Source organism: Enhydra lutris, unplaced genomic scaffold (genome assembly GCF_002288905.1).
Source record: "Enhydra lutris kenyoni isolate GAN:26980312 unplaced genomic scaffold, ASM228890v2 scaffoldscaffold44, whole genome shotgun sequence".
Taxonomy (NCBI): domain Eukaryota; kingdom Metazoa; phylum Chordata; class Mammalia; order Carnivora; family Mustelidae; genus Enhydra; species Enhydra lutris.
Genome location: NW_019154128.1, coordinates 15,748,089 through 15,764,951, shown reverse-complemented (window position 1 = coordinate 15,764,951; position 16,863 = coordinate 15,748,089). Strand labels below are relative to the sequence as shown.

At 36.1% G+C, this 16,863-nt stretch overlaps 1 protein-coding gene across 3 annotated transcripts in view; it reads left to right on the top strand.

The window, feature by feature from the left end:
• LOC111155933 (testis specific 10) overlaps positions 1-16,863 on the top strand; it is a 124,355-nt gene that overhangs the window by 87,243 nt on the left and 20,249 nt on the right. For all 3 annotated transcript variants that reach the window (XM_022516416.1, XM_022516414.1, XM_022516415.1), the window contains one exon: positions 12,487-12,696. In XM_022516416.1, the coding sequence (XP_022372124.1) occupies positions 12,487-12,696 (210 nt within the window). The remainder of the gene's footprint in view (positions 1-12,486; positions 12,697-16,863) is intronic.

Genomic DNA, 16,863 nt, shown 5'->3' with positions numbered 1-16,863 from the left:
GAATTGGCTCTCTCTGCTTGACTTATTTCACTCAGCATAATCTCTTCCAGTCCTGTCCATACTGCTACAAAAGTTGGGTATTCATCCTTTCTGATGGAAGCATAATACTCCATAGTATATATGGACCACATCTTCCTTATCCATTCGTCCATTGAAGGGCATCTTGGTTCTTTCCACAGATTGGCGACTGTGGCCATTGCTGCTATGAACATTGGGGAAAAAGATGGCCCTTCTTTTCACTACATCTGTATCTTTGGGGTAAATACCCAGTAGTGCAATTGCAGGGTCATAGGGAAGCTCTATTTTTAATTTCTCAAGGAATCTCCACACTGTTTTCCAAAGTGGCTGTACCAACTTGCATTCCCACCAACAGTGTAAGAGGATTCCCCTTTCTCCACATCCTCTCCAACACACATTATTTACTGTCTTGTTATTTTTGGCCATTCTAACTGGTGTAAGGTGGTATCTCAATGTGGTTTTGATTTGAATCTCCCTGATGGCTTGTGATGATGGCATGATGGCATGTGTCTAGTAGCCATTTGTATGTCTTCATTGGAGAAGTGTCTGTTCATGTCTTCTGCCCATTTTTTGACATGATTATCTGTTTTGTGTATGTTGAGTTTGGGGAGTTCTTTATAGATCCTGGATATCAGCCCTTTGTTTGTATTGTCATTTGCGAATATCTTCTCCCGTTCTGTGGGCTGCCTCTTTGTTTTAACCATTTCCTTTGCTGTGCAGAAGCTTTTGATCTTGGCGAAGTCCCAAAAATTCATTTTTGCTTTTGTTTCCTTTGCCTTTGGAGACATATCTTAAAATAAGTTGCTGTGGCTGATATAGAAGAGGTTACTGCCTATGTTCTCCTCTAGGATTCTGATGAATTCCTGCCTCACATTGAGGTCTTTTATATCCATTTCAAGTTTATCTTTGTGTATGGTGTAAGAGAATGGTCAAGTTTCATTCTTCTACACATAGCTGTCCAATTTTCCCAGCACCATTTATTGAAGAGACTGTCTTTTTTCCACTGGATATTTTTTCCTACTTTGTCGAAGATTATTTGACCATAGAGTTGAGAGTCCATATCTGGGCTCTCTATTCTGTTCCACTGGTCTATGTGTCTGTTTTTGTGCCAGTACCATCCTGTCTTGGTGATCAAAGCTTTTAGTAAAGCTTGAAATCAGGCAGCATGATGCCCCAGTTTTGTTTTTCTTTTTCAACATTTCCTTAGCAATTCTGGGTCTCTTCTGATTCCATACAAATTTTAGGATTGTTTGCTCCAGCTCTTTGAAAAATGCTGGTGGAATTTTGATCTGAATTGCATTGAAAGTATAGATTGCTCTAGGCACTATAGACATTTTAACAATGTTCATTCTTCCGATCCATGGGCATGGACTAGTCTTCCATCTTTTTGTGTCTTCTTCAATTTCTTTCAAGAGTGTTCTGTAATTCCTTGAGTATAGATCCTTTACCTCTTTGGTTAGGCTTATTCCCAGGTATCTTATGATTCTTGGTGCCATAGCAAATGCAATTGATTTTCTAGTTTCCCTTTCTGTATTTTTATTGTTAGTGTATAAGAAAGCAACTGATTCCTGTACATTGATTTTGTATCCTACCACATTACTGAATTGCTGTATGAGTTCTAGTAGTTTGGGGGTGGAGTCTTATGGGTTTTCCATATAAAGTATCATGTCATCTGTGAAGAGAGAGAGTTTGACTTCTTCATTTCCAATTTGAATACCTTTTATTTCTCTTTGTTGTCTGATTGCTGTTGCTAGGACTTCTAATACTATGTTGAACAAGAGTGGTGAGAGTGGGCATAATTATGGCCTTTTCTACTTAACAAAGTCCCTTTAACTTTTCTTGTAAGGCTGGCTTAGTGATGATGAACTACTTTAACTTTTGTATGTCTCAGAAACTCTTTATCCCTCCTTCAATTCTGAATGATAACCTTGCTGGGTAGAGAGTTCTTTGTTGTAGGGTTTTTTTTTTTTTTTTCCTTTTGGCACTTTGAATATATCATTCTGCTCTCTTCTGCAAAGTTTCTGCTGAAAAATCAGCTGGTAACGCCTTGGGGTTTGCCTTGTATATAACTAATTGGTTCTCTCTTTCTGCTTTTAAAATTTTTTATCTTTTATCTTTGACATTTTAACTGTGTCATGATGTGAACCTCCCTTGGTTCATGTTGTTGGAACTCTCTGTGTTTCCTGAACTTGGATGTCTATTTCCTTCCCAAAGTTAGGGAAGTTTTCAGCTATTATTTCTTTAAAATGCTTTCTACCCTTTTCTTCCTCTCATTTCTTCTGCAATCCCTATAATGGGATTATTTGTTCACCTGATGTTATCTAAGAGATCCTTTAACCTATCTTCCTTTTTTAAAAAGACTTTATTTATTTATTTGACAGATATCACAAGCAGGCAGAGAGGCAGGTTGTGGGGGTGGGGGGGAAGCATGCTGCCTGCTGAGCAGAGAGCCCGATGCGGGGCTCAATCCCAGGACCCTGAGATCATGAACTGAGCCGAAGGCGGTGGCTTAAAACACTGAGCCACCCAGGCGCCCCATCTTCATTTTTAATTTTTTTTTTTTCTGTTTTGCTTGGGTGCTTTCCATTACCCTGTCTTCCACATTGCTGATTCATTCTTCTGTGCCCTCCAGTCTATTGTTAATTCCTCTAGTGTATTTTTTCATTTTGGTTATTGTATTTTTCAACACTAATTGGTTCTTTTTTATATTTTCTGTTTCTTTGCTGAAGTTCTTACTGAGTTCATCCAGTCTTCTCTCTAGTCCAGTGAGTATGTTTATGATCATTACTTTGATCTTTTTATCAGATAGATTGGTTATCTCCCATTTCATTCTGTTCTTTTTTTAAGGTTTATCTCTTTCTTTTATCTGGAGCATATTCCTCTGTCTTAATTTTCCTTGCCTTTCTGTGTTTGTTTGTATGAATTAGGCAGAATAGCTACTTTTCATAAACTCGATGGAATGTTCTTGTGTGTGATCTTTCTCTGTGTAGACTGTGCCTGGTGAATTTTTCTGGCTGGCTGGAGCTGTGGCTGAATGGGCTAAGGGATCTGGGACACTCAGTGCTGAGACTGATGGGATGGATGGAGCTAAAGTGGGCATGGGTTGGGGCTGTCCTTGGATTCTCTGCACAGAGGGCATCTTGGTTGGACAGCAGAAGCTGAGGTGGGTGGAAACCTGAGAGGTCCTGGGTTCCCTACACAGAGGGCTCTCTGGCAGGACAGCTGAAGCTGAAGTGGCTTCAAGTCTGAGGGAGACCCAGAGCTCTCTAAACAGAGGACCTTATGATATGATGGCTCAACCTGAAGTGGGTGCAAGTTGGGGAGTTCTTGGGTGCTCCATAGTTGGGGCACCTTGTCAAGGTTTTTGGAGCCAATGCAGGTATGGCCTTGGAGTGTTCCAGGATATTTTGTGCTTGAATCATCTTGCCTGCCTTCATTTATAGGGAGCTTTAAATATTCCATTCTACCTCTATTATGCTCATATAAACTATACATCATTTTTTGTTTTATTTATTGCTCTAAGCGTATATACCATGCATTTTTTATTGTCATAGTCTGTCTTCAAATAACATATTACTACATAGTGCACTTTTATTTCTTCCCTATTTCTTCCCTCTCATCATTTATTCTACTTCTTCATCTATCCTACTTCTTCATCTATTGTGTATTCCATAGCGTTTTTATTATTTTCACTTTAAGTTCATTATTTCACTTTAAAGAAATTAAAATATGTGATGAATGAATGGCTTTTTAAAATTCACCCACATATTTATTATTTTTTATGCTTTTCATTCCTTTGGTTGGATCCAAGTTTTCATCTACTATTATTTTCTTTTTGCTAGAAGAATTTCCTTTAAACATTTCTTGCAGTTTGTTGACATTAAACTCGGGTCTTATTTGCATTAAAAAGTGTTTGTTTCACCTTCATTCCTGAAGAAGATATTTGCTGGATAGAGAATTGAGAATTCTAAGTTGGTAGAAATTTTTTTTTTAGCATTTTAGCATTGTTGTTTCTTTTTTCTTAAAGTTTTTATTTAAATTCCAGTTAGTTAACAGACTGTGTAATATTAGGTTTAGGTGTATGATATAGAGATTCAATTCTTCTATATGACACCTGGTGCTCATCAAGTACACTCCTTAATTCCCATCACCTATTTAACCCATCTCCCCCACCTCCCTTTTGGTAACCTTCAGTTCTCTATAGTTGTCTCTCTTTCTTGGTTTTCTCTTTCTCTTTTCCTTATATTCTGCCTTATCTGCCTTATATAGTTTCTGGAGAGAAATCTGAAGTCAAGTTTATCTTTAGTTCTCTAAAATGTTCCTTTTTTTCTTTCTTTTTGTTTACTCTGGCTATTTTTATTTTTATTTTTATTTTTTTTTTAAAGATTTTATTTATTTATTTATTTGTCAGAGAGAGTGAGCAGAGGCAGACAGAGAGGCAGGCAGAGGCAGAGGGAGAATCAGACTCCCTGCTGAGCAAGGAGCCCGATATGGGACTCGATCCCAGGACCCTGGGATCATGACCCGAGCCGAAGGCAGCTGTTTAACCAACTGAGCCACCCAGGCGTCCCGAGGCTATTTTTATTTTTATTGTTTGAATATTTTATTTATTTTAGAGAGAGAGCACATTAGCAGTGGGAGAAGCAGAGGGAGAGCGAAAAGGAGGTAGAAAGAATCTCAAGCAGACTCCACACTGAGTCTGGATCCAGCCCAATACAGGGCTCGATCTCACGACCCTGAGATCATGACCTGAGTTACTCTGGCTATTTTTAATTTTTTTCTATTTATTACTGGTTTTCAGCAATAGCACTTTGCACATTTGAAATTACGTTGTTTTCCTTGTGTTTATAATACTCCATTATTTCATCAAATTCAGAAAATATTTGGCCATTATTTCTTCAAATATTTTTGGTTTCTCACTTTCTCTCTCTCTCATATTTTCCTGGAACTCCAATTCAAAGTACATTAGATATTTGATATTATTCCACATATCATTAACACTACATTTTTCTTCTGGTCTTTTTTTCTTTTTACTTCATTTTGTAGTGTTGCCATTTTTGTGTCTTCAAATCTAGGGATTTTTTTCCTCTGACATATATAATATGCTATTAATTCCATTCAGTGAAATTTTTACTTTGTGGATTATGTTTTCATCTTCAAGAAGTCCATTTTTTCCTCATTATTTTTCCCTCTAAATCCTTGAGCCTATTGAGTGCATTTACAAGAGCTATTTCAGTGTCCTTGTTTGCTAATTTCGTTATATCTTCCACATTTGATTCTGTGTTGATTGATTTTTCTCTCTCTCTTCTTTTAAGATTTTATTTATTTATCAGAGAGAGATATAGAGAGAGTGAGCACAAGCAAGGGGAACAGCAGGCAGAGGGAGAGGGAGAAGTAGGCTTTTTGCTGAGCAGAGATTGACCCCAGGGTCAACGCAGAGCTTGATCCCAGGACCCTGGAATCATGACCTGAGCTAAAGGCAGATGCCTAACTGACTGATCCACCTAGGCACACCATGACTGATTTTTCTTTTGATTATAGATCTCATCTTCCTACTTCTGGCCCCATTTAGTAAATCCTGATTGTATTCTGGCTTTTGTTAATTTCATATCCTTGAGAACTGGATTTTGAAATTGTTGGATATATCTTATCTTGCCAAACTAAGTTACTTGACTTTCACTTTATCTTTTCAAGGATTATTTATAAGTTCTTCAGGTTAGCTCTAGAATAGTCTTTATTCTAGGGCTAACTTATCCCTACCACTAAGGTGCGATTCTCGATAGAGTTTTCTATTGAATGCCTTGTATAGTCAATGACATATCAAAGTGTCTCCACTCTGGATGATGATATACTCCCTGGTCCAATATCAGATGTAGGAATTGCCTGGCCCAGTTTTCTTGGTTATTGTTCTTTTCTAGGAAATTATTCTTTGCCTGGCTTCACAATTTCACCCATGTATGTGCAGATTTCTGGAACTCTGTCTTTGCTTAGCTCCCTTCTCTCTGGTGCTCTGCTCCACAAATTCTAAACACTTCAGCTTCCTGAAGGCTGATAATTGTCTTTTGAACTCATTGAGGTAACCGGACTGGTTCCTTTTCCTCATGGTCCAGAATTCGTATGTAAGCAAGATGCTACAGGAACTGTATTTACTTTGTTTGTTTTCTTTCCCTTAGAGATCAGAATTCTGTGCTACCTGCTATCCATGGTATGAAAACGAGTTTTCCTTCCTATATTTTGTCAAATTTTGTAGTTGTTTGTGGCAACAAAGTAATTCAGACTAGACTCTTGTATCATGGATAATAGCTGTTTTTTACATTTTACTTAAAATCAATTCATTAACATATAATGTGTTATTATTAGTTTCAGAAGTAGAGTTTAGTGATTCATCAGCTGCATATAAAACTCAGGGCTCCTGACATCAAGTGCCCTCCTTAATGCCCATCACCCAGTTACCCCATACCCCACCCATATCCCTTCCCGCTACTTCAGTTTGTTTCCTATAGTTAAGAGTCTCTTATGGTTTGTCTCCCTCTCTGATTTCATTTTATTTTATTTTTCCCTCCCTTCACCTATGTTCATCTGTTTTGTTTCTTAAATTTCACATATGAGTGAAATCATATGAGTTGTCTTTCTCTGATTGACTTATTTCACTTAGCATAATACCCTCTAGTTCCATCCATGTCGTTGCAAAATAGCAAGATTTCATTCTTTTTGATGGCCGAGTCATATTCCATTGTATATGTATATACACACCACATCTTCTTTATCCATTCATCTCCCAAGGGACATCTGGGCTCTTGCCATAGTTAGGCTATTATGGACATCACTGCTATAAACATTGCAGTACCTGTGACCCTTAGAATCACTATGTTTGTATTCTTTGGGTAAATACCTAGTAGTGCAATTGCTGAATCTTAGGGTAGCGATATTTTTAACTTTTGAGGACACTCCATACTGTTTTCCAGAGCAGTTGTATTCCCCAGTTTGCATTCCCATCAACAGTGTAAGAGGGTTCGCCTTTTTCCACATCCTTGCCAACAGCTAGCTGTTATTTCCTGACTTGTTAATTTAAGCCATTCTGACTGGTGTGAGGTGGTATCTCACTGTAGTTTTGATTTGTATTTCCCTGATGCCAAGTGATGTAGAGCATTTTTTCATGTGTCTGTTGGCCATTTGTATGTCTTCTTTGGTGCAATGTCTGTTCATGTCGTCTGCCCATTACTTGACTGGGATTATTATTTTTTTTTTTTTACTTTTTTTTTTTTTCTTTTCAGTGTAACAGAATTCATTGCTTATGCAACACACCCAGTGCTCCGTGTAATACATGCCCTCTATAATACCCACCACCTGGCTCCCCCGACCTCCCATCCCCCGCCCCTTCAAAACCCTCAGATTGTTTTTCATAGTCCATAGTCTCTCATGGTTCATCTCCCCTTCCAATTTCCCTCAACTCCCTTCTCCTCTCCATCTCCCCATGTCCTCCATGTTATTTATTATGCTCCACATTATTATAATTATTATTATTTTGCATGTTGAGTTTGATAAGTTCTTTATAGATTTTGTATACTAGCCCTTTATCTGATAAGACATTTGCAAATATCTCTTTCCCTTCTGTAGGTTCTCTTTTAGTTCTGTTGACTGTTTCCAATTACCATCATCTTTGTCAGTTTTGCATCCACTTGTATTGACTAATTTTTATCCTGCTATAGGTTACATTTCCACATCTTTACATATCTGGTAATTTTTTTAAAGATTTTATTTATTTATTTAACAGACAGATCACAAGTAGGCAAAGAGGCAGGCAGAGAGAGAGATGGGGAAGTAGGCTCCTTCTGAGCAGAGAGCCCAATGCAGGGCTCAATCCCAGGACCCTGGGATTATGACCCGAGCTGAAGACAGAGGCTTTAACCCACTGAGCCACCCAGGCACCCCTACATATCTGGTATTTCTTTTTTAAATATTTTGTTTATTTATTTGAGAGAGAGCATGAGCCATGAGCAAGGGTGGGGTGGTGGGAGGGGCAAAGGGAGAGTGAGAAGCAGACACCCCGCTGAGCAGGGAGCCCAATGCAGGGCTTGATCTCAGGACCAAGATATTACAACCTGAGTTGAAGGCAGACGCTTAACCCACTGAGCCACCCAGATGCCCCTGTCTGGTATTTTTTCAATTGGGTTCTGGAGACTGGGAATTTTACTTTGTTGAATTTTAGACTTTGTGCCTTCCTTTTAAGAGTGTTGTATTTGTTCTGGCAGGTTGTTAAATTACTTGCAAATAAACTGATACTTTTGTGATTGTCTTTAAACTATGATGGGGCAGGCTTAAAGTAGCCTTTTCTGTAATACTAGTTTAATCCTACCACTATGGTGTGACCTTTCTGTGTTCTCTATTAAATGCCCAACCTGGGGTGTTCATTAAGGACTCCACTTTGGCAGGTTCGAACATAGGATTTTTCAGCTGTGTATCAGCTGTGGTTTTGGTTATTTTAGAGCTCTGGTTTTCTTTCCTAGCCTTTTGGAGTTTCACAATACATATTCTTGGCTTAGTATTCAGCAACAGACTCAAGGAGACTCCTAGGCAAATTTCTGGTTGTCTTTTGTGTGTGTAGACCCTTCATTTCTGGAACCCTATCCCACATATTTCAGGTGCTTATTTCTGTCTCCTCTGCAAATCAACAAATCAACTGTGCTCTGACTGAAGTTTCTTTCTCTGAAGACTGGAAAGTCGTCTCCTGACAGAAAGCTGAAATGATCATAGTGCTCATCTTGTTTGTTTTCCTTCTCTCAGAGATCACAACCCTGTGGTGCCTATTGTTCAATATCTAGACGCAATCCCCCCACCTTTCCTTCTTCCTATTTCCTTTCCTTTCTTTTCCTTTCCCTTCTTTCCTTCCTAGTTTTACACTTGTTAACAGTGGGAGGATAAGTTCAGTCTCAGTTATTCTATCAAGGCTGGAAACAGAAGTATAATATATTTTTTCTTAATCCTTTTCAGCTGTCTCTAATAAACATCACATATTCCAATTTTTAAAAAATTCTTAGAATATCTTTCTATTAACTAGTAAGTTTACCATTTGTGTTTGAATTGCTGACTCATTTATGTTTATTATTTCCATTTTTTGTATTTATACTTTATTCTTTTCCTGATTCTTTTATCTTTCTTTCCTTTATCTTTTATATATTTGTTTCTTTACCCAGCTCGTTCTACCTCGGCTACTTATTGGTTTGGAAGTTATACATTTTCAACCTAGTCTTTTAAAAGTTAAATCTGTAATATGCATATTTTAAAAAGTCTATTATTAGTATTTCCAACTCTCCTCCTAAAAAATATGTGGTCCTAAGAATATTTGAATATTGAACACAATATCCTGCTTACTAATGAATGTGTTTTCTTATTCTCTCCCTCCCCCCTTACACAACCCCAATCTGTTATAATATAATTGCATACTCTTATATTCACATTGGCTTTTTATAGCATTAAAAATAAATCACTACTCCTGTTCTTATTCTTTCAGTCAATGCTTATTTGTATCCAGTTATATGTCTACAAAATTTTTCAACATTGCTTCTTGCATTCTATTTCTTACTTCTACATTTAATTTCTTTCTTGAGACTACTTCCTTTCTTTGATTTATGAGTTAATTTTCTCAGTCTTTGCCTGAAAATCAATTTATTTTACCCTTATTCTTGAGTAGTAGTTTAGCTGAGTATAGAATTCTGGGTTGTGGGTTATTTTCCTTTCATAACTTAAAAAAAAATTTTTATTGAGAAGTCTGTTCTCATTCTAATTGTTTTTCTTTGTAAGTCTTCTTTTGCCATTTTCTTTTACGGTCTTCTTTTTCTCTTTGTAGTTTGACTATATATGTCTAGGTATTGTTTTGGGGTTTATCAAAAGGAGGGGTTTTGGTTTTGCCATTTATCAGAGTATTAATACTTTTAGTAGGTCTGGAAATTTTAAATATTATTTATTTGAATATTACCACCTTTAAATTCACTCTACTGTTTCTCTCAACTTTTATAATATACTTGTTGGATCTCCTAGTCTAAATGCTTGTTAATATTTTTATTATAGTTTCCATATGTTTATCTCTCTGTGATGTGATCTCTCTTCTAGTTCATTCTTCCCTCTTCAGCTGTACTAATCTGTTTGTTGATGCATTCATTATGTTTTTCATTTTCTTGACTGCTTTTCCCTTCTTTCCAGAAGTTCTATTGGCTCTTCTTCAAATTTTCCTGTTTTGTCCTAAGTCTCATTCTTTGCAGTTTCTTCTTTAATGTCTTTAATACTTATAAGCATATTTTTCATGTCTTCTAAAATATTTTGTTTAATAACTTGAAGTTCTAGAGTTCTGTTCCTGCTATGTGTTATGTTGCTCCCACTCTCACTCATGGTGGATTAAGTCACCCCGAGTTTGTAAGCTCCTTTAAAGGAGAACTTTCCTGCAGAATCTTTCATGTCCAGGAATATGGGTTTGTTTCTACAAAGGGATTCTGTGTTATCATTGGGATGGGACAAACTTTATGTTAAAGTTTAGAATTGGTAGTCAGTACTGTGCAGTCAGACTCCAAAACTGAATGAAGTTAGACCTAAGGTTTCTTACAGAATACATTTTTTTCCCTACTTTTAGAGAGTAGGAGAAGATAAACTTTCAGTTGTATCTCTGTGAGGGTGAGTGGATTTTTCCTCTGGAACCTCTTTTCAAGTGTTCCAGATTATGAAGAGGACCTAGTTCCAATTATCCATTAGTCCTAACTTCTTTTCTCCTGTCCTTGATTCAGTGTTTAAACACAAGTCTTTCACTGTCACTGTGTCTTCCTATCCCCAACTTTTAGCTTCAGGCCTTCTCAATTTCTTCCTGCTCTGAATTTGTTTTATCTTTGTCTTTGGCAAATATGAAAATTTATTTTTCTTTTCTGCAAGCTCAGCTGTGAATTATAAAATTTTGTTTTCTATTTTACCAAAAGGTTTTCCTCTTAGCTTAATCAGCTATCTCACTAGAACCTGAAATATCCAGTATTATCTTTTCAAGGCACAAAACTGACCCTATTACCTCCCTCTTTTTTTCCATGGATAAAGACCTAAATTTTAACCCAGCTTATCAGGCTCTGTCTTGTGAGTTTTTTAATACCTTTTCAAATGCATATGCTATCACTCTTCTCTGTGGACTCTTGAGTTCTAGCCAAACAAGTTTTCTCCTTGTTTTTGGAGCATGTCATTTTCCCTCCCTCAACACATTCCCTCTGGGGTCTTTGAATTTAGCATTCCCTCAGTTTGAAAAACCACCTTCCCCAACCCACACTGTATATCTATCTACACACCATTCAGATCTCAACTCAAGTGTCATTTACTCGGAGAAGGCTTTCCTGTCTTCTCTGACCCTCTTAGTCTAGATCACTTTACTTTGTTATATACTTTTTTTCTCAAGAAGTATTTGGTTAATATGTATTTATATAGTCATTTGTGTGATTATTTGACTGATGTATGGCTCCCTCATAGTCTGGAAGTGTCATGAGAACAGAGACTATTTTGGTTATTACTGGATATGCATCTAAGCACATCGGCTGGAACATAGAATATACTAAAAAATATGAAATGGACGGATAGATGGATGGGTGGGTAGATGGATAGAAGGTTGTTTGAAGAATGAGTGAGGAAGGAAAGGGGGCAGAATTGTGGCCAAGTAACTTCTAGGAGCAATTTTTTTTGTGTTTTGTACTCTTAAAAGCAGGAAAATTTCTTTGTCTCTCAGTTCTGTCAGCTTCACATAATAGCAAAAACTTCTCTGTAGGTGGCAGTGTACTTATGTAAGATATTTCTCTGAAACAAAAAATAGGGTGGTATTATCTTGAACTTTTAAAAGCATTTATGTAACTTGAATCTCATCGTGCAATTTTTAAAACATGCTCTTATTTCCCATAATGTGGATTAATCCTTAATTTATTCTAGTCTAGAGTCTTTTTCCCTTAGAGTTATTAATAAGTACCAGAGAGATATCAGTCCTCATTTTATGATATTATGATTTAGGTGAACATGCCATTTAAGAATTGGAAAATGGGTATTGTGAGTGAAACAGTGTTGGCTAACGTTTTATCTTTAACAACAATAATGTTTATCTTATAGAATAATTGAAACTGTGGTAAAAATAGAACTGCAAACCAAACATGTATGTATCTCAACTAACTTTCAGGTTGAGACTTTTATGAGGGGGGAAGTTGTTTACTAAACACATTAAAATAATGACCAGTTGACCAGCTTGCTGGTGGATTTTATACACAGACGTTTGAAAGTCAAATTTGTCTTTCCCAGGGTGTTTTTGTGTATACTATTACCACCTATATTATATAAAGTTCCTTATAATCAAAGTGAACCATCAAAAGATTTTCCCCACTTTTCCACGTTTTAGTTTTTTCAAATTAAAAAAATGTATATATATGTATGCAGATATATAAAATAATAATTTTGTCCTTGCAGCACTTAAATGCCGAAAGGTCTTATAAGTCCCAGATTTCTACCTTACACAAATCTGTTGTAAAGATGGAAGAGGAACTTCAGAAGGTTCAGTTTGAAAAAGTGTCTGCCCTTGCAGATTTATCTTCCACAAGGGAACTTTGTATTAAACTTGACTCAAGCAAAGAACTTCTTAATCGACAGCTGGTTGCCAAAGATCAAGAAATAGAAATGGTATGTAATACATTTTTAAATGTTTTTTTAAAATACTATTGTTATTATAAAGTTACTACAATTTTAGAAAATCAAACTCTTTCTTATAAAATATTACATCAAACCATGTCTATAAACTTTAGATTTTATTTCTAAAGTCCAGAATATAAATTGTTGACAGCTGTATTCCAACAATTAAAGAAAGTAACAGAAACTTTTTCTTTAAGTATGTAACGTTTACTTTTAGCCAGAAGAATTATAAAACACATTAACATAGCAATCAGCAAAGAACTGTGAAGTTGGGGTTTATTCAGCTAAATTATAACTTTAATGATATTCTTTTAGGCTAAATTTATTTAACTGGGTGGGTTCTTTTAAGCTATAATTCATTTGATTGTATATACTGACATTGTGCTTGCCACTGTGAACATAATGTTCAAAACAGGGTTGGACCCAGTGGATATTATACTAAGTGAAATATACCAGAGAAAGACAAATATCAAATGATTTCACTTATATGTAGAATCTATAAAATAAAACAAATGAATAATCCAACCCATAAATACAGAGAACAAAGTGATGGTTGCCAGAAGGGAAGGGTGGGAGTGGGGGTGGGCAAAATGGGTGAAGGAGAGTGAAAGATACAGGCTTCCAGCAATGGAATAAATAAGTCATGGTGATAAAAAGTATAGCATAGGGAATGTAGTTAGTGGTATTGTAATAGGATAGCATGATGACAGGTGGTAGCTACTAATCATAATCTAACATAATAGAGTTGATAAACCACTATGTTATACACTTGAAGCTAATGTAACATCATGTGTCATATATACTCAAAAAAAATAGAAGAAGAGAGAAAGAAAGGAAGAAAGAAAGAAGAAAAGAAAGGAAGGGAAAGGAAAAGGGGAGGGAAAGAATAAAGGAAAGGAAAGGGGGAAAAAGAAAAAGAAAGAAAGAGAAAAAGAAGGGACGCCTGGGTGGCTCAGTTGGTTAAGCAGCTGCCTTCGGCTCAGGTCATGATCCCAGCGTCCTGGGATCGAGTCCCGCATCGGGCTCCTTGTTCTGTGGGGAGCCTGCTTCTCCCTCTGCCTCTGCCTGCCACTCTGTCTGCCTGTGCTCGCTCTCTCTCTCTCTGACAAATAAATAAATAAAATCTTTAAAAAAAAAAGAAAAAGGTCCTTGCTCTTGAGGACCTCCCAGTATTGAGATACAAATTGTTTGGTATGAATGTTATACTAATAAAAAATATTCAAGGTTTGAGAGAGGGAATTCCTAATCAGTCTATGTGTGTCAGGGAGAACTTCACAAGGATGTACTACTGAGCTCAAAAGAGAGGAGGCATCCTATTCAGAGAGAACAACATAGACGATGGTATGGAGTTATAAATGAATTCTCGAGTGAATAGTATGTGATTTACAATGGCATGCACAGGTGAAAGTGGCTAGAGTTGTATCTGGAGAGATCACTGGAGCCTGGATCCTAAAGGAATATGTATACAAGTTGCACAGGGTAATTGAATTTACCCAAATAATAAAAATCAAAGGGATATATGCACCCCCGTATGTGTCTCAGCCAAATTATGGCAACAGCCCAAGTGTCCACCAATGGATGAATGGATAAAGATGTGGAATATATATACAATAGGATATTACTCAGCCATAAAAAAAGAATGGAATTTTGCCATTTGCAATGACATGTATAGAGCTAGAGAGCATTATGCTAAGTAAAATAAGTCAGAGAAAGACAAATACAATATGATTTCACTCATATGTGGAATTTAAGAAACAAAACAGATGAGCAAAGGGGAAAAAAAAGAAAAAGGCAAACTAAGAAACAGACTCTTAACTGTAGAGAACAAACTGATGGTTACCAGAAGGGAGGTAGTGAGGGGGATGGGTTAAATAGATAATGGGGATTGAAGAGTGCACTTATTGTGATAAGCCCTGGGTGTTTTATGGAAGTGTTGAATCACTATCCCATTCACCTGAAACTAATATTACACTGAATGTTAACTAACTAGAATTTTAAAACTTTTTAAAAAGTCAACAAATTTTGGTCTTTACATTTCCAGCTTTTAGATTTTGTTAGTCTACTATTCGCTAGGAGGATATGATGCATTTAAGAATCATGAGTCTGTTGATTTCTATAAGAATCCACTGTTAATATTTTATTAATGAAGTGGTATATGCAAGGATTTTCTGAGTCTTCCTTTAAATTATTTTTCTTATTTTAACAAGAATTTTTTAATGATGGAAGTAACTCATGAATATATTTTCACTGTAAAAATTCAAAAAAATCAATTTTTTCTTTAAAAATATTTTTTTACTTGCTGTTTTCAAATTGGAAAAGTAATATATGTCATTGCAAATGAAACAATATTAAGATGAAATGCCAGAAATATCTCAAAGCTTATTAAGATAATAATACACCATGACCGAGTAGGGTATATACCAGTAGTGGTACCAGTAATTTTCTTTAAGCCTTAAATTCATTACCCGTAGAAGTACAATATATAAACTTGGAAGTGATTTATATGAATTTTTAACCATTAAGGATGTTTACTTCAAGTTTTGTAGCTTCCTATTCTCATAGTATTTTTTTCTATTTTTTCTTTTATTTTAAAATACATATTGCATAACCTTTTCTATCTTAACCATTTTTAAGTGTACAGTTCATTGGTATTAAATACATTCACATTGTTGTGCAGCCTTCACCATCATAACTCATTTCATCTTGTAAATCTGAAACTATATCTATTAAACAATAACTCCTTATTTTCCCCTTTCCCCAGCCCCTGGAAACCATCATTATACTTTCTCTCTTTATGGTTTTTACTACTCTAAGTATCTCATGTAAGTGGATTTATATAGTATTTGTCTTTTGTGACTGCTTTTTTTTTTTTTTTTTAAGATTTTATTTCTTTGACAGAGAGAGATCACAAGTAGAGAGGCAGGCAGAGAGAGAGGGAGGGAAGCAGGCTCCCTGCTGAGCAGAGAGCCCGATGCGGGACTCGATCCCAGGACCCTGAGATCATGACCTGAGCCGAAGGCAGCGGCTTAACCCACTGAGCCACCCAGGCGCCCCTTGTGACTGCTTTTTACACTTAGCATGATGTCCTCAAGGTTTATCACTGTTGTATTACAGAATTTCTATCTTTTTAAGGCTGAATAATATTCCATTGTATGAATATACTACATTTTTTCTTTTTTTTAATTTTTATTTATTTTTTAAATTTCTTTTCATTGTTCCAGAATTCATTGTTTATGCACCACACCCAGTGCTCCATGCAGTACGTGCCCTCCACAATACTCACCGCCAAGCTCACCCAACCTCTCACCCCTCCAAAATCCTCAGTTAATTCCTCAATATACCACATTTTAAAAAATTTATTCATCATAGACGCTTGGGTTGATTCCATGTTTTAGCTATTGTGAATAATGCTACTATGAATGAGTTTACAAATAGCTCTTCAAGGCCTTTCAATTCTTTTGGATTTATACTCAGAAGCTGGATTTCTGGATCATATGGCAATTCTATTTTTAATTTTTTGAGGGAATTTTGTACTGTTTTCTACAATGACTGTATCATTTTACATTCCCAGCAACAGCACACACAGGTTCCAGTTTCTCTATATCCTTGCCAACATTTATTATATTTTAGCTTTTTCTTTCCCTGTTCTTGATAATAGCTATCCTAGTGGTTGTGAAGTGGTTAGGCTAAGTCTAACTGTATTTTAAAATACTCCTGACATAAATTTTTTGCCTTAAAAGTTAGTTATTTATGTATATATGTTTACCCCCATTTTAAGCTAGAGTTCCAAGTGCAGGGACCATCTTATTTACATTTGCATTTCCTCAGCTATGTGTATAGGCTACAATCAAATAATTTTGTAAATTAAATTTTGATTTTGAGATAATTATAGATTCACATGCAATTGTAAGAAATAATACAAAGTATCATTTACCTTGTCTGCCCAATTATAACCTCTTGTAAAATTATTGTATAACATCACAAGTGTGATGTTGATATTGAATCAGGCAAGATATGGAACATTTCCATCAAGGATACATCATGTTGCACTTTTGTAGCCCTGTCTTCTTCCCTTCTATCCCTACCCACCCCCTTAATGCATAGCAACCACTAATCTAGTCTTCCCTTCTCTAATTTTATCACTTCAAGAATGTTACA